Source organism: Ammospiza caudacuta, chromosome Z (assembly GCF_027887145.1).
Source record: "Ammospiza caudacuta isolate bAmmCau1 chromosome Z, bAmmCau1.pri, whole genome shotgun sequence".
Classification (NCBI taxonomy): domain Eukaryota; kingdom Metazoa; phylum Chordata; class Aves; order Passeriformes; family Passerellidae; genus Ammospiza; species Ammospiza caudacuta.
This window is the reverse complement of record NC_080632.1, coordinates 78,041,275-78,058,593: the sequence shown is the minus strand read 5'-3', so window position 1 is coordinate 78,058,593 and position 17,319 is coordinate 78,041,275. Positions and strand designations below refer to the sequence as shown.

The window sequence follows — 17,319 nt, the reverse complement described above, 5'->3', positions numbered from 1 at the left end:
GCACCTGCCCTGGTGCCTTGGGTACTCTGGTGCTTGAAACATCCTCAAGGTGCTGGGCAAGGAAAGGTCCCCACATCCCATGAAGAGCTGCTTCAGGGTCCACAGCAGCACCAATGCAGTTTGGTCCAGTGATAAACTGGGGTTGTGGATTTTTTTGTTTGTTTTGGAGTTTCTTGTTTGGTTTTTTTTGTTTGTTTGTTTTGTTTTTCGGGTTTTTGTGGTTTTTTTTTTTTTTGTTGTTTTTTTTTTTTTTTTTTTTGTTTTTTTGGTTTTTTTTGTTTTTTGTTTTTTGTTGTTTTTTTTTTTTTTTTGTTTTGTTTTTTTTTTTTGTTCAGAGAGAAAATAAAATAGCTTTGGGGACCAGGAGCCAAGATCCCCAGTGCCTAAAACAGCAATCACAGCACTTCCTTGGATTTACGGTGTTTGCTTTCACAATGCCAGCCGGGATCCTGTTTGCTTCCTGCTCTGCAGCTGCAGCTCCAGCTGAAGGCTCAGGAGATTCAGGTTTTATAACCCTCCTGGACTCTGCTGATGGCAACTGGTCCAGCATCAATTATTACCCCCTGAGCCTCCTGTGGTGCTGGGGTGGGCTGTTGCCACCTCACCCCAGTACCCTTGGCTTGGGTGCTCTTCCTTCCCCATCCATGGGGTCCCATCCCTGGCACTGGGCATTCTGCTGCTCTGCAGAGGCATTGCTAGGAGAGGAGGCCAGCAAATGGCGGGGTGCAGCACCCAGCTTTTCTCAGACACAGCTACAATTGGAGACCCAGGCCAGGCAGGAGAGCTGGGTCCTGCTGGGAGGATGCTGAGACATGGATTTGACCTTCTGCAGGATCCTGGGATACTCAAAGGTGGTGACTGCTCCTCACTGGCACACACGTAGACAGGCAGTGATCCCTTCTGTTGGGCTGTGTCTGGTAAATCAAAGGCACTGAATTTCTAGAGAGGCACTTCTTCCAGCCCCTTTATCCTTTCTGTGGTTCTTCCCCAGGTCCCAGTTGTTCCCTAAGATGTGAGACCAAAAGCAGATGCTTTCCTTCAGTCTCTGCAGCAAAGCCTCCTCCAGGCTGGCACAGCAGGAGAAGGTGTCAGCTCCTCCTGCCACAGTACCCTCAAGAGCCCAGGCAGAAGCTCTGAAACACCAAGTCCAATTGCAATTATTGCTTTCCAAATTACGAGCTCTCTTCTGTACAACCTGGACCAAAATGCTCTGGATCACCCATGGGGTTGTGTGTGCTGCGGACAGGTGGGTGCCCAGGAATGCAGAAGTGGGGAAAGGAACGTGGTCAGGAGGGGGAATAGCAGGATCAACAGGCTATGGGGGACCACCAGCCCCTTTCTTTATGCACAGACACAGTGTGGATGGTGCTCCACTGCCCCGCTCCCTCTGCAGTGTGCCAAGAGATGTCCTGACACTCCTCTATTTCTCTGCATTTTCCCAGCAAAGCACTTTGATGAAAAACCCAATAGCCATGAATGGACTCGTAGCTCTAACTCTCTATTTAATGAACTGTAATGGCTACAGAAATCCTGAGAATGCCTCTCCATGTCCCTGATGGAGCAGGGGCAATGCCCTTCCCCTTCCAAAGCCAAGAGATGATGTTGCCCCAGGTTTTGAGCAGTCTTCTGGAAGCCTGTCCAAATCCTGTGGGCCTCTCAGTGAAATCCACCATTTCTTTTTTGCAACATTTGCTGTTCTTGTTGATGAAACAATGATGGATTATTTCATTGCAGTTACTAGCGTGCCAGACTTCTTTTTCCAAACACACAATAGGAATATTAATTAACTGCTCTGACGATGAACACTTTTATCCTCCTTATATAGTAACAACTCTGCACCAAAGGGCAAGTTCCATTTGTCACTGATACACTCCACCATCCTGGCTCATGGCCCAGCGGTCAGCAGGGCATGCCCAGCATTTCTCTGATTTGTTATCAGCCTTTCCTAACAGATCCCACACTCGCTGCCATCCAGCCACCCCACCGAGGGACACAGCATCACCCGTGGCGGTACAACAGGGCTGGGGTAATTCTCTAAGGGGAAGAAGGGATGCAAAGCTTCTCCCTCAGCAGTGAGAGCACAAGCTGCAGGAGATGGATGCAATGGGATGGTAAGGGGGCCCAGAGCACCAAAGGAAAGGGACTATGCCTTCAAATCCGAAGGTGGTGAATCCAAAGCGGATAAAGTGGATAAAAGGAAGCATTTTTCTTTCTCACTCTGTGCTTAATTAGACTGCCACAGGAAAATGCTCGGGCCAAAATTTAGCAGGATTCAATGAGGGATTGGGCACTTATAGGGATAAGAAAAATATCCAGCTATAATAGTGAATGCCAATACAAATTCTGGAAGGGATATTAAGCCTCACGCGTCAAGGTGTAAATTTATCCCAAACTCTCAGGAACAGGGAGCTTAATGCAGGGGCAGATGACCCACATATGCCACTGCTGCTGATGCTGCCTCACTGCCAGCATGGCCCTGTGCTGGCTGAGCCCCTGGCTGGACCATCCCCAGAGCCCTGTTTCCTGCTGCTGGCAGCACCTCTGACAAGGGCTGCGAATTTCTTTTGGCAAGTCAGCCCTTTGCTGGTAGCTCTCCGGGACCATGCGGCTCCCAGGGCTCTGACCTCCTCCCTCTTGCACTTCAGCTCACTTTGCCAGCTGATAACAGCCTTATCACTTCTACACAGAGGCAGTCCCTCTGAGTGAGGGTCTGTGAGGTCCACAGGCACAATCCGGGGTGATGTGGCACCTTTACACAGGTCCTTGCTTCCAGCCAAGTGCCTCACTTACCCCCCAGGTTACCTGCTGCCTAAAAGCACTTTTGCCTCCTAATTTTATCCTTCCTGTTTCCAGCTTATGTGGGGGCCAGTCTGCAGCCCCTGGAAGAGGACGCTCAGCCCCAGTACCTTATGGGTACTCCAGGTGCACAGGCACAGTCCCCTTTCATGGGCACTGCTCAGATGAGCCCCGGTTCTGCATCTGTGACTGTCTGCTCTGGTCACAGCACCAAATATGTCAGAGCTCAGTAGGTGTTTGGACAACATTCTCAGGTACATGCTGGGATTCTTGGGGTGTCCTGCACAGGGCCAGGAGTTGGACATGGTGATCCTGATGGGCCCCTTCCAACTCAGCATATTCTACAACTCTACGATTCTATGATTTTGTGATCCTGTGATTTTAAACCTGCTGTCCCCATCCCCAGCCTATGCATGGCTATGAACCTGGCACAGCTGCAGCCCAGGCTGGGGTGAAAGTGCCATGATGTGGTACTCAGGAGTGGGGGCAAGCACCTCCATCCCCAAATGAGGATGATGCCATTTGCATCCCACACTGCTAGCAGAATGCTTGTGCTGCTCTGGTCACTGTGACATGGGATGCTCCCAAAATCTTGGCTTGCTCTGAGGGAGCAGTGACGGCTCAGCATGACCAGAGGGGAGCCTGGAGCTCTTCTGGTCAGGAGCCAGGGTCTCCCGTGCTTGCTGCTTACGTGCTCACCACACTGCAGAGGGCAACGCTGCTGGGGACCTTTGGATCTCCCCTTGCTGTGGAGCCTTGCACCCACAGGGGCTTCCAACTGGAGAAATTTCTGGAGGGCATGAATCAGCTTTTCACAGCTTGTTAAAAATCTTGATCCTACCTCTTGTTTTCATGCCTTTCAAATCAGGAAATGAGTTTTACAACTTTTCCAGTGGGGCACAGCTGGTGGCCAGGGTCGTAAAGCTGAACTTTATAAATATCTCTCATTGGGATCAGGGGAAGAGCATTAAAAAGGCAGAGAGGGAGAAAGAGAAAGAGAAGGCAAAGGAGCAAAGGCAATAGAGAAGCAAAGCGAACAAGTCCAGCTCAACCATCTATGGCCATGCAAGCACAGAAGATGAGGTGTGCTTGGGGCAGGCTTTGCCTGCTTCTTTCCCTCCTCCAGCTGCCGGGCTCCCAGGCCAAGTGCTACTTCCAGGCTAAAGGTAAGTGGGGAAGTGAGATGGGAAGAGGCTAAGGGGAAGAAGAGGCCTCAGCTTTCCCAGCATAGCAGGGCTCTTCTCTATGCCTGAGAAGTATGGAAGGGACTGTGCTGAGCACAGGAATGGGATCATGGGCCAGTGGTGAGTGGAAGGAGCAGTCTATAAACCACAGAACAGCTCCCCAGGGCTCTGGCTGAGAAACAGCTTTCTGGGCCATGAAGGCTCGTGGCAGGTGCCTGGCTGGGGCTGAGTGTGCAGGACTAGCAGCAAAGGGAGGAGGGCAGATCATTATCCCTCTGTTGTCTCCTCCCAGGGCTGCGGAAATGCCCAGACCCTAAGGGGTATTGGATTTGTCCTCTCCAGGGAAGCAAGAGCCACTTGGTTCTTGCTCTAGACCATGGGGTAGTGGTGAGAGCCACAAGACAGGGCCAGGAGAGGATGGATGGGTACATGACCCATGAGAGATGACAGGGCATTCCATACCTGCAGGATGGTGGACAGATCACCATATATCTTGCATTGCACAAGGTGGGTGAGAGGTTCATGGTACTTCTGCCCCTGTTCAGGGCACAGGGGTGTCCGGGAGGCTTCCATTCACCCTCAGCACAGGCCCATCTGTTCTCATCACCACTATTTCCTTTGCAGCTCCCTGTGAATACGAAGGGAAACAGTTCTCCATTGGGGAATCGTGGCTGAGCACCAACTGCCTGCTCTGCACCTGCCTGCACCCCATTGGCGTGGGCTGCTGTGAGACGTGAGTGAGGGGCCGGGCTGGGGTGGCTGTCACCTCCCACCACAGCACCCTGCCCCTGCAGCAGCGGGTGTTGATATCAGAGCCTTGGGAGGGCTGCGGGCACCAGGTCCTGGTGAACAAGAGGCAGAGGTGGGCAGGACCCCACCAGGGCATTGAGGGTGGTGGGGTGAGTTGGGGCAGTTGGAAAGGATGTTTTCGCACAGCAAGATGCCCAGATGGGCCAGGAGCTGTGTCCCAGCCTGCCTAAGCTGGTCTGGAAGACACCCGTGCAGGGGGCTGGCAGCAGGAAGCCACCCAGGGCAGTCAGCAGCCTGCTGCCATTAATCGGGGCTACTGACAGCACCGTGTCCTCTCCCACAGCACCCAGCACCCGATCGACTTCCCTGACTGGTGCGAGGCCCACTATGACTCACAGACCTGCCAGATCTCGGTAGTGCAGAAGGCCAACCCCAGCCTGCCGTGCGTGAAGAGCGTGGAGCACGAGTGGGGCTCGGCCAGCACCCCCGAGCCGCTGGTGAACAAGCTGCTGGGTGCGGGGCTCAGCAGATAGAGTGAGTCCCGGCAGCGCCCCGCATTCCTCAGCGCCGCCCGCCCCTCCCGAGCACACCGCCCGCATGCTCCAGACCTGCCCCACCCACCCTGTAGAGGCATCACCGCCGGCACCTTCGAGGGAAACCACTATCCACACACCATGGTACCAAGCCTTGCTTCTGCCTTCAGCTTCCTGAACCAGGGCGTCCTCCCTGTGAGGTGCTCTGCACACCGCAGAAGTGCAGATTCTACAGGATCTCCTCCAGGTGGGCAGAAAACCTTCAGTGACTAAAAAAAGGCTACAGGACTAAATCAGCCTGCTCCATGGCAGTCCTGCATTCCAATATCCAGCCCCAAGCAAAGCAGCTCCCTACTCCCTCCCAGCCCTGTACTCCTCTGCACAGCAGCGGTGGGCAGCTCCCTGGGGTCACCATGGCGCCTCGTGCAGGATCCCCACACCCTGTCCAGCCCCTTCTCTGCTCCTGGAGTGCAAGGGGCACAACCCACCTCTGGAACCACTAATGCCCCTGCTCCAAAAGCTCCTGGGGTCCCTGGCACTGTAGGCCAGCCCTGGGCAACACTGCAACAGAGCCAGCCCAGGTGGGTGGCAGAACAGGATGTCCCCAGGGGAGAGCCCCATCCCCACTAGCAGGGGAGCAGGGTGGGGAGGGTTCAGGAGAAGCAGAAGCAATCCAAGTGCCAGGGCGGAGGCAGCCACCCTGGCAGCTGCCCCAGTTGGTGCCATGCCTGTGTTGTGCAGAGCCTTGTGTAGATGTTTCTGTTCTTGCAATAAAGGTACTGAACAAAGAGGTCTCCAGCCTGTGACTGCTGTAGAAGGTGGGATGTGTTCAGCACCGGGAACAATGTAGGAATAGGCTCTTGGGAAAGCTGAGTTTTGCAGAGTCAGATATTTATTACATTTCCATGCAAAGAGGAAAGTTCATTGGAAAGTTCAGTAAAAATGGGGAGCTGGCTGTTAAACAGGGAGATCTCCATGCCAGCTCTTGGATGCACAGCATGTATTCCTTACAGCACCCCAAGGATCCAAAGACCAGCAGGATGCTGGAGAGCACACCAGGACCCCAGGCAGACAACAGCCCAGGGGCTCAGTGCTGCTCAGTTTTGAATCATCACAATTGTACTGACCCAGCACAGGCCTGCATCCTGCTCACCAGCACATGCCAGCAGCACAGGGGTGGCCTGCCACCCCCTGCCTCCTCCAGGTGGGGGTGGCTGGAGCACTGGACTCCATGTGTAGGACAACTCTCCAAGAGGCAGGACACATGCCAGGACAAGAGAGCAGGGTCTCACCCAGCCCAGGTGGCCACTGTGCTTCACCTGGATGGCAGACCTCTGCTTGTGGGGTCTCTGTAAGGGCACAGCCTTCACCCAAGGGTGGTATGAAGCTTCACTGGAAGAGCTCCCCTCTCCCCTCCCTGGGTTGGGCCTTTCCTTCTTGGAAGCCCCATATGAGATCAAGGCACATCAGCGGTTCCCTGGGAAGGCAGATTTCTTTTTGCTGAGTGCTGAGACTTGCACCTTCACCCAGGCAGGAAGGGTCCAGCTCCAGCTGGGGGCTGTAGCACAAGACACTGCATCAAGCAGCATTTTTACAACCATAGACAGGACAGACATGTCTGGTGCCCACCTGGACATCACAGATGGATCCAAGGGGACACTGGGATGCGTGCACCACAGCACACTGGTGACAGTCCTGCTTGCCATTCCCACTGGTGGCATGCACTTGCAGCTCTGCAAGCCAACAACATCTCCTAAGTCAGATGGTGATGGAGTTAGTGCTGGAGAACTGAGATACGTAGGAAGCCAGGATGGGGTTGGTGGGAAGAACTTTGATGGGCAAGTCCCAGCTGAAGGTGTCCACTTCCATCTGCTCCACCCCAGTCCAGGTGACAGCCTCTGATTGGCTCCCACGAACCAAGCAAGTCCCTGCTGACTCCCCAGAAGTCACAAACTCAAAGTGCAGCCTCCATTTCAGGGACACTGTAGGCAAGAGGGCAGTCAGCACACAACACCCACAAGTGCCAGGGACCAACTGTCTCAGCACAGTCTGTCCTGGCATGGGGACAGCAAATGACCCCACTCACACAGGCCAGCTCCCTCCCAAGGGACACAGCTCTGCTGAGCAAGGGCAGGGCGGGGACATCACAATCCTCCTAGAGACAAGCAGGGGTGTGTCCCTTCCCTGGTGGGTACTCACCAATGTTGGTGGTGAACCCTGGGGTTGAGCTGAGCGGGATGGGCAGGCTGAAGCTGCTCTGTGCTGTGTGCAGGCAGGACTCCTGATGGCGGGCGTGCACGGTGAAGGAGACAGGCTGCCCCCGCCGCCGCTGGAACTCCTCCTGGATGCTCTCCTCTGTCTGCAGGCTCACTGAGAACTGCAGGGCAATTGGCAGGGTGCTTGCTCTCACAACCTCATACACACCTCATGCAAAGCCTTGGGGGGTCCATTTCCCAAATGAGCTCGGGATTGTCTGCCTCAGACTCAAAGCGGACCCCAGCTGGGTCCCACTAGATACCCTCACAACCCAGTGCCACCCCAAACCCTACTCCACATGCCTCATCCTAAACCCCTGCCTCTCCCCAGTAACCCCAGACACAGCAATGACCTGCAGACATGGGATATCTCCTTCTGAGAAGTTGAAGGTCCCAATGACATCCTCTCCAATCTTATATACAGTCTTAAAGATGCAGAATGTCCCCACCTTCCCACGAGTGTTGCTGATGTTGTACAGGTCTGTGGAGCAAGAAGAGGGAAAAGAGTTGTGACAGAACAAGGATCTGCCCCAGTGCTCTGGGTTAATGACATAACCTCATGCCTCCTGTTCAGGTCCCTAGAGCAGTATTCCTTTTGGGAAATTTCTGCATTGAGCAAGGGCAAACCCTACACTGGCTGCCATGTGTCATGGGCAGAGGGTCTCTCAGTCTGAAGTAGGAGCAGCCTGAGACTGGCTAGGAGGCTTTGATCCAAGCAGGCCCTGATAGAGCTGCTACACAGCTATTGTTGGAACTTTGTCAGTGAGAAATACTTTGCAGCTAGCCCTGAGATGTTCTTCATGACCAGCTTCTTAGGAAGGACAGCAAATTTGAGCAGGGAATATGACCTACGCAGGCTGCGTCGGGAGGTGGCCACCATGAGCAGTTCTGTTGCTAGGTCTGCCAGGCGAGAGTCTTTCTTCAAGCCCTCCTCCTCCTCCAGGAAGGGGTTTGAGGGTGCAACAGCCTCATCCTGTGGGAACTGGTAATCCTTGAGCCCTGGGAAGGAGGTGAGAGCATCAGCAGGGCAGGTGCAGCCCAGGCTGCCTGTGCAGGGAGGGCAGTGTGTGGCCCTACCGTGCAGCACGAGGACGCGGAAGGGCACGCGCAGGAGCTTGATGGGGGAGTTGACACGCTGGCAGCCGATGGTCAGCTTGTACACGTACTTCACTGACTGCCCCCGGAACGAGGGCGGACCATCCACAGGCAGGGTCTCACAGTATGAATCTGCAATGAGGGCAGAAAATATGCTTTCCAAAGCCAGAAGGAAGATCCTGCAGCTGCTGTGTGCAGGCTCCCTGCACCAAGTGTTATGACAGCAGTGCTGAGCTAGGGACAGAGCCTGGTGCTTTCTGCTGCCTCCTCTTTCCTTCAGCAGCCAAGCACAACCCAGCTCCCCTGCATCAGGAACAGTGCTCCGCACATCACATGCACCATCATCCAGATACTGCTTCCAGCACATACAACCACATACACAAACTTTGTCTCCAAAGAATGTGAAAGACGTAAAATCCAGGAATACAACCAAAAGAGCTAAACTTACTCATCACGAGTTCAACCCAAATTTGCCTGTGTACACTCCAGCTCTCGCACAGCACAGCCTCCTCCGGGCCCTGTCCCATGCAGGTATCAATCAGTACTTCATGCCTCTTTAGCTTTTGCTTTACACAAACCCTCAAACTCTGCAACAATTTAAGTTTCCTCCTGTTTTTCTTTGAAGGACTGCAGCTAAATGATCAACAAACAATTCCCGAGACCTTCACATCAACCTGTGGTTTGTCCCCCTTGACAAGCTGATGACTTAGATCACAAAGTCTCTGACTCTGAGGGCTCTGAGGTACTGGGGCCTGGCTTTCACCACATTCAGCCCTCCTAGAGCTCCTTGGCCACCACACAAACCCCAATGCCTCTTGACACAGTGTGAACACTTCTGAAGCTTTCCCAAACCACATGCTGTATAACAAGAAAGACACAAATGGTGAACTGTGGAAAGTCTCCAGCTCTCTGGCTTGCCCACCGTAAAGCAGATACGCCCTGCCAGAGGAAGGGCAGCATCCTGCTCTGAAACCACAGATCCTTCCCCATGTCTGGCACACACTGAATGTTGAGGCTTAGATTAAAAGTTAGGGTTACATTTTAAATACAACTTCTGGATTTCAAATAACAGGACTGGAAGGAAGAAAAAAGCCTGTGCTAGTGTGTAGTGGCGGCAGGATGTCACACCTTAAAACACAAGTCTCTTTCTGGATGAGGGTGCAGATAAAACAGAGAACTACCCTGACAGGGAGGAAAATCAGGCATTTCTGAGGAAAGAAGTAGACTTCAGTAACCCCCGTACCAGACTCAACAAGAGGGCTCACAAAGACCTTCCTGCTCAGTGAGGGCAGTCTGAGCAGAGACCACCACAGTCAGAGAAGGATAGACAGTTTGCTACCTGGCTCAGGAATGCCACGACTCAGGAAGTCCCAGCTTCCGTGCATATCCCAGAAGGAAGCACATTCCTGCACTACAAATGCCTTCCTTACCCACCTGCTGTGCCCTCTGGCTGGCCTTCTGGCCTGTGTCCAGGCTGCTTCCATTTCCTCTCTGTGATCTACCAAATTTTTAAAGGTATTACAAAACCAGAGTTGAGGCAAAACAGCCACAGAAATTATTTGAGGACTTGAGAAAAAGCTTCATGGTGACAAACTTAAAGAGTTCAGCCTGGGCCATGTGTTAAAGGGATGGGATATGAGTCAATCTCAACATATAGGCACCATAACAAGAGTAAGGTATTGGGGAATAAGTTGGTCAGCAAATGAAAACAAGTCCTTTTATCAAGAGACAGTCTGACACAACCTCACTGTATGTGCCAGCTCTGGCTGCAGTTTAATAACATGAAGCAGAATCTGAAGGAGAATTAGGATTTCTTGGGTTTTCTGGTTTGGTTTTTTTCCCGCTTCCCAAACTGCGTAGCAAAACTCAAAACTTCTGAAAAACAGGAAATGAAGAATTAAGATACACACCCACACAGCCTTAGCTCTCCCTCCATGGAGCTGGCAGGAGACCCCAGGAATGGTCTGCAAGTGTGCCAGCTGCAGTCTCACGTGACAGCAGCAGCACCACAGGCTGATGGGATCAGTGTGAACAGCCTGGCAGGAACGAGACCAGGGCTGTGATACAGCCCGGGACTTCAGTGTTAAAAAAGCAGCGCCACATGCAGCCACATCACATGTGATGCATGAAACAGACAGGTGAATCACACAGCAAAGAGGAAAGGCTGGACTGTGCAGCCACGGTACCTCAAAGAATAGGAGAGTTTGTGTCCTTCCAGAGGAGCTGCGTCCAAGCACCAGGCAGATGCAGGCTGCTTGTGCCAGTGCCACCCAGAGGCAGAGAGGACACACACACATCATGCCGTCATCGGAAAGGGTAGAAAATCCCTAGCTTAGCTGGGGGTTGAACAGCTTCTGCCTGTTAAGCCCACAGTCAATCCCTCAATCCATCCCAGCCACCTGGAACTTGGGCTGTCATCACTGATCTGTTTTCCCAGAAACTGCCCAACCTGCCTTAAGTGTGCCAGGAAAAGGGACTTCCCTCTGCTCCCAGGGAATGCATGCTCCGGCCCCTAACCTGCAAACAGCAAGGAACACAGAAGAATCCAGGTGAGCCTCAGGCCAGCTAAGGTTTCTGCCTGCTCCTCCTTCCTGCTGGCATGACACCTCCTTTCCCCACAATGCTGCTCTACAATAATAAGTGAACAACTAAACGTCTTCAGACAACAGGCTCTGCAGTTTAGGGCACAGCCCCACGATGGCACTGCCCCACCCCACTAACCACCAAGGCAAGCCAGCCTGGTTTCACCAGGTCCACCTTTCCCTCCAGTCAGGCCCCTCCAAATCCAGAAAGGCAGGAGACACCAGCTTCAAAACCAGCATGTCCCAACCCCGTGGCTGCTTGGTCTCACTTGCAGCTTCCTCTCCAGCTCTGCAGAGATCCAGCACAGCCCGCCCCAGCACAGGCACTGTCTCTCCTCTCCCTGTGCTCTGCAGTGTGAGAGGTCTCCATCAACAGCTCCCAGCAGATCCCTGGGAAAATAACAAAGCTCTCCACGCACAGCCTGAAAGGTGGCCATCAGTGCTGCTAATCACAGGCCACTGGAATGCAAAGGAGATGCATGACCTGAACAGGCTGGGTCACACAGCCACCAACCAAGAGAGAACAGTGCATACTCAGCTCTTTCCACAGCTATATACTAAAATATGGAGAGCTCTGAGCAGAGAAGATGAGGAGTGCTCACTTTCACAGCAGGAAAACTATAACATCCAGAAGACTGTTACTTCCAGGACAGCCACAACCTGAAGAGGAAGCACAAACCTTTGGAGGACACCAGCCTAAATTCCAAGAATACATCAGTGTGACTGAAGAAATGAAGGCAAGGAAATGCAAGTGTGTATAGCCATTCCTTCTGCTGCAACTAGGTATTTCAAAAGTTTAATGCCTTGCAGCTACACAGTGGACCTGCAGCAAAGGCCCCAGGCCAGGGGACACACTGCAGTACACAGCCCTAGCATAGGAGAGAACAGACTCTGGATGATGCAGCAGCTCCTCAGCACTCATGCTCCAACCAAAGCATCTCATGTTTTGTGACCACCAGGATCTCACACCTGCAGCACTCAGGTCTGCAAAGCCAGTTTTGAATGCAGAGCTCCCCAGAGAGGAGGTCTGTGAGCAGAGGAAGAGAAAACAGGACTCACAGGACTTGGACTCCCCAGGATCCAGTCGCAAGTCACAGAAGAGGATCTTTGGTGGGGTGGACAGGATACACTGACCCCGCTCTCCTGGAAGAGAATGAGAAACACATGAACGCTGCACTGCTTCAGGCTGTGTCCAGGTCAGTCAACCTTTATCCCCATGGGGAGGCACAGGGAGAAGAGAGCCAGAGAGGAAACATCTCTTGCTCTGGTCATATTATGAGATGTTGCCACTGCAGCTGGACAAACAACTGTGACTGTGATTTCAGTATTAACAATGTCCCACAACATCTATCACCAGGAAAGCAACACAACTTGGTACTCTTGCTGCACGCTGCATCAAGACACACACATTATGGTCTGCTTGACTCCTGCTCACTGTGCTCTCACTGTCCCTACCCGGGTGACAGGCAGGAGTGGCACTCACCTCTGTTGGGGACAAAGACGGTCTCATTTTCTGCCTGCACATCGTGCTTGCTGCCATCAGAGGGAGGGAGTGCTACCCGGTTCTCGCTGGCGTGAAACTGGCAGTGGATCTGGGCGCTGGCCCATGCCAGCATCTCACTGAAAGCAAAGAGCAATACTCATATCTCTGCTTTAAACCTCAATTACAGCAGGCAGGAATTGGGAGAAGAGCAACTCTGTCAGCTCAGCTCCATGCAGGACTGCTTGTCTGGAAGGAAGAAGGTGTTGCTTCACTGTCACTGAAGCTATTCTCACAGTCCCCTTCCAAACAAGCTTTGGAGTAAGCTCAAGCTGGGATGCTGACTCAAAACCACTTCCACCCCAGCTGCTGAAAACAGCTTCACCCAAAGTCTGGCTCTGCAGCCCAAGGACTCTTTTTAAGCAGCAATAATTGCAGTCTGAGCCACAACACCATCAGCACAGCAGACATGGCATGATAAAACATATCTGCCCCAAGAAACGTGCTGTACACTCATGGCAGAGGACAACAGGCAGCAGAGGACAGGAGCCCCTGTCCCCTTCTATGACGACAAGAGAAAAGGTGGCTTGTGCAAAACTTCACAGGGATCTTTCAGCCAACATGCTGAGATCAACTGTTTCAAGATCCAGTCCAAAGCCTTACTCATTTGTTCATCTTTTGCATCACCCACAGATTAGAAGTGGTCGCTCATGCACTCCGGGGAGGACACCTCAAGCTGCTGCATGTGGACCCTGGCACAGGACTCTCAGCCATGAGGAGTTAAATCCCAAGCCACAAATCCCTCTGTGCTCTCACACAGAGCAGCACTCTGGTGACAACACAATCATTAGGGAAGTGGGTAAATTCCAAAGCAACAAATTCCTGCAACCTGGGCTCAGCTGTCCTTGCCCACAGCACAGAGATGCCCCAAGCCCAACACTCCTCAGGGCAGGTAGGCACAGACATGCTCTCTCTGGTCCCACAGCACCATCCCCACCAAGAACATCAGCTGCTGTTTGTGCCAGACCAAAGGAAGATGCTTCTGAGTCTTTCATTAGGACCTACTCACTCCTCCTTATGCAAGGACTTTGCTGACGGCAGTAGGGGAGGCAAAGGTGTCATTTTGACCCCTCTCTGTACAGCCCCAACAATTAATGTAGGGCCACACATCCAGCACAAAAAATAGTCTCTTGTTTTGGACTCTGCTGTGACATCAGCCACTTCTTAGGGCACTTCCCATGGTACTAGTGACACCTTTCAGTTTCCAAATCATTCCTCTATTTTTTTCTTCAATAATGGTCTCTATAGTTTAACCAGTGAATAGTTCCTCTGGTGTTTTCTAACATCACAATCTGATTAGTAAGCACCAACAACAGAGCTTTGGGCGGCACAGGGATTTTTTGTGGCACACGAATGTCCCTCCATGTGACACATAAGAGCAGTTAGAGGTCTAGATGAACTAGGGAAAAAGGTGTGCTGTATTTGTGTCAGCTGACTAATGATGTGCTATTTGATCTCTTGTATGTGCTGGCAGCCCTTACCTAAGCACACCTCAGTTACTATACCTAGTTGCTTTGAGACCTACAGCTGTAGTTCTGCATTTTCAAAAGTACCAACATGGCTTTTTCATCAGGGCTGCCATATGTTTTTTTCCTGTAAAGTATCTGCTGTGTGGAAGTAGAGAACTGCTCTTGCTTGAGGCAATGTTGGCTAATTTTATATAAGCTTAGAGCTTAGCTTGATTACAATACCTTCAAACACCATATTTTGAGTATTTTTTCTTTCTATTTCAGTATAGCTTTACAACATGCCACTGGATTGTTTTCATTTTTTCTAGCCAGATGTCCCAACAAAATTTGCATGTCCCTTCCTGCCAGCAGAGCTGGCTTGCTCAGCTAGTGCTTGTTCAGCAGTGGAGGATCCTGCACTGGTGCTGAGGTCACTTCCTTCCAGTCTCACCTTCCCCAACAACTCCTGCAGCCTACACAGGACATGCTCCATGCAACCTCTGGGCAGAGGTTTCTTAAACTCCACCATCAAATTAATTTCCTGCCTTTCTGTCAATTCTGTCCCTGTTCTCAATAGGAGGCCTTGCTGTCCCTCCACCTGTCAGCCCCAAAACCTCCCAGGCTCTGTCAGGTCTCTCTCTACCTGTTGCTTTGATCCGGCTCCTGCCTTTACACAACCCACAGCTTCATTTTCCAAAACACCAATCTACTTGTTGCTGCTGCCACTCGTTTGACATAGCCAGGTCTTGCCCCATTGATCACCTGGGGCTTTTTTTATTATTTTAAAAACTTTTCTTTTTCAAGAGGCAGGCTTCTAGAGATCACAACACATCTGAAGTTTTAAATGAAGCTCTCATGAGTGCACTGAACCCCCCCGCAAACCACGCCACCTGGTACTCTTGCAGTCCCACATGTTTCAGAAGCAGACAAAACACAGGACATCTTGTCATCACACAGGACAAAACTCTGGGAGCTGGATGCTTATGCCACAGCTGAATTTGAAACCTGATCTCAGCAGCCAAGAGGAAACAGGAAGAAAAGATGGAAAGTTAAGGAAGGCAACAAACACAGAACCTTTCTGCTGCTGAGACTGCAGGCACTGTGAGTGGGCCCAGCAAAACAATCACATGTGAACATCATACTGGTAATGAAAATATGCTGAACCTGACAGGGCTGGAAACAGGCACTTCCCAGGAAGGACTCAAGATGAGAAAGCACTCTCCACTCCCTAAGGAATCAGACAAGGCTGCACACTCAGCGGACACGAAGGCTTTGGGTGATTACTTGTGACACAGAGTCACCCCTGTGAGCCAATATGGGAAGCTCCCATCTTCTCACATTTCGTCAGCACTGAGAAGGGGAGATGCAGGGCTCAAAGGCCACAGAAAATGTGGCTGCAGAAGGTGCCCCTTTCAGACCCTACCCTTTGTCTGCCACCTCTGGAGGCAGGGATCACACTGATCTGTCCAGCACTGCTGGATAAAAGAGAGCTCCTTCCACAAATGCAGGAAATAATGACACTGCCTGGATGTTGCTGTATGGGACTGTCACCCTGGTGTGACCAGATAGCCCACTTTGACAGCCAGTTTGGCTTCATTTTCTGCCAGTCACTGTCACTGAGGGCTTACCTGAGCAACAGAGAATCTCTAACTACACACCTTCTTCCTTGTCTACTTCTTGGAGGCACAAAACTGGCATAATTACCTCAGCTTCACCCCCAAAATTGAGAGATGATGCAAGGCTTCCTTAAGGGAGTGCCTTGAGTAGGGAAGTCACAAGGGGCTGAGCTGGAACCATTGCCCTACAATGCAGCCATGACCACTACCCGAGAGAGGGGAGAGAGGGGGCTGTTCCTCCGGAGGGACCCAGAGGCTCTGTGCACGGACTGGCACGGGCTCCTGTACCTGCTGGCAGAGGTGGATGAGGCCGACAATGGGTTGGTGAAGGTGATCACACACTCCAGCACCTCCCCTGCCAGGAACACGGGCCCACGGCCCAGCTTGGCCACCACTTCAATCATGGCTTGGACAGTCCTGCTGCACACCTGCCAAAAAAAGCCAAGATTGGGCATGTTATCACAGAATCACAGATTCAAGGAACTACCAAATGGTTTGGGGTGGAAGAGTCCTTAAAGACCATCTTGTTCCAGCTCTCCTGCCATGGGCAGAGACACCTCCCACCACTCCCACCAGAACAGATTGCTCAGGACCCCATCTTGCAACGGGATTTATTTCCAGGGATAAAGCAACCACAGTTTCTCTGGGCAACCTGTGCCAGCGCCTCACCACCGTCACGGAAAAGAATTTCTTCTTAATATTTAATCTATTTTCAGTTTAAAGCCATTCCCCCTTGTGCCGTCACGGAAACACGGAGAGAGGGCTGGGCCACGTAACTGAGGGGGAATGGGGACACAGATACACACACACAGGAGGTGTGGGGGGAAACACGCACAGCCCCGTCTTTACAAACACACACGTCTTCCTCCCAGGCCCACACAGGCAAGAAGTGCGGTCAGAACACACCGCGCCGGTGAGAAGGACAGCCCTGACACCCAGCCCTGCGGTCCCGAACGTTAACCCGCACACGGACAGCTCTACCCGAGGGATGAGGGACACGGGCCGCAACCTTTCAGCAGCTCCCGCCTCGGGCCCACTCACCACCCGCACAGGCCGCGCTCGCCGTCCGCCACCACTGCAGGCCCGGCTTCCCCCCGCCGCTCGGCGGGGATCGGCAGCGCTCGGGGCAGAGCTCGGCAGCGCTCGGGCAGAGCTCGGCAAGACTCGAGTCTAGTTCGGCAAGGTTCGGGCTTAGTTCGGCAAAGTTCGGCCCTAGTTCGGCAAGGCTCGGGCAGCGCTCGGGAACGCTCGGGAACACTCGGGCGGAACTCGGGCACCCTCGGTCGGCTCACGGGCAGCTCACGGACAGCGCTCGGCAACTCTCGCCCGCCCCTTAGTAGCGCTCGCTCAGCGCTCGGCTGCTCTCGGAATCTGCTCGGCGGCGCTCGGCCTCGCTCGGCCGGGCAGCCCCAGGGACCGGCGGCGGGGCGGGTCCGTGCTTCCGCCGTGCCCCGGGGGCGCGGGCGGGGCGGGGCGGGGCGGTGAAGAAGAGGGCGCGCACGGGGCGGGGGGCGGCGATG

The 17,319-nt window shown here is 52.9% G+C and overlaps 2 protein-coding genes across 3 annotated transcripts; one reads left to right on the top strand and one right to left on the bottom strand.

The window, feature by feature from the left end:
• Positions 1-3,853: 3,853 nt before the first annotated feature.
• On the top strand, positions 3,854-5,263 carry MSMP (microseminoprotein, prostate associated). The gene is made up of 3 exons (XM_058824285.1): positions 3,854-3,962; positions 4,605-4,713; positions 5,074-5,263. Exons 1-3 carry the CDS (start codon positions 3,854-3,856, stop codon positions 5,261-5,263), a joined length of 408 nt encoding a protein of 135 aa, XP_058680268.1.
• Positions 5,264-6,158: 895 nt separating this feature from the next.
• Positions 6,159-16,909, bottom strand: RGP1 (RGP1 homolog, RAB6A GEF complex partner 1). 2 transcript variants are annotated; one of them, XM_058824075.1, is made up of 9 exons: positions 16,841-16,909; positions 16,088-16,227; positions 12,679-12,815; positions 12,255-12,338; positions 8,596-8,745; positions 8,371-8,517; positions 7,872-7,999; positions 7,463-7,640; positions 6,159-7,245 (listed from the first exon to the last, which is right to left on the bottom strand). In XM_058824075.1, exons 2-9 carry the CDS (start codon positions 16,201-16,203, stop codon positions 7,022-7,024), a joined length of 1,164 nt encoding a protein of 387 aa, XP_058680058.1. In that variant the 5' UTR covers positions 16,204-16,227; positions 16,841-16,909; the 3' UTR covers positions 6,159-7,021. The 2 variants fall into 2 exon arrangements, with proteins under 2 accessions (XP_058680058.1, XP_058680057.1); XM_058824074.1 differs by having other exon boundaries at positions 8,371-8,745.
• Between the last annotated feature and the right edge of the window lie 410 nt (positions 16,910-17,319).

Excerpts from the sequence above, each read along its gene's own strand:
- MSMP (XM_058824285.1), top strand. The coding sequence starts at position 3,854 with ATGGCCATGCAAGCACAGAAGATGAGGTGTGCTTGGGGCAGGCTTTGC. Across the intron at positions 3,963-4,604 it reads GTGCTACTTCCAGGCTAAAG|CTCCCTGTGAATACGAAGGG; the intron begins GTAAGTGGGGAA and ends TTTCCTTTGCAG. Across the intron at positions 4,714-5,073 it reads GGCGTGGGCTGCTGTGAGAC|CACCCAGCACCCGATCGACT; the intron begins GTGAGTGAGGGG and ends CCTCTCCCACAG.
- RGP1 (XM_058824074.1), bottom strand. The coding sequence starts at position 16,203 with ATGATTGAAGTGGTGGCCAAGCTGGGCCGTGGGCCCGTGTTCCTGGCA. Across the intron at positions 12,816-16,087 it reads TCATCCACCTCTGCCAGCAG|TGAGATGCTGGCATGGGCCA; the intron begins GTACAGGAGCCC and ends CTTTGCTTTCAG. Across the intron at positions 8,000-8,370 it reads CACCTCCCGACGCAGCCTGC|ACCTGTACAACATCAGCAAC; the intron begins GTAGGTCATATT and ends CTTGCTCCACAG.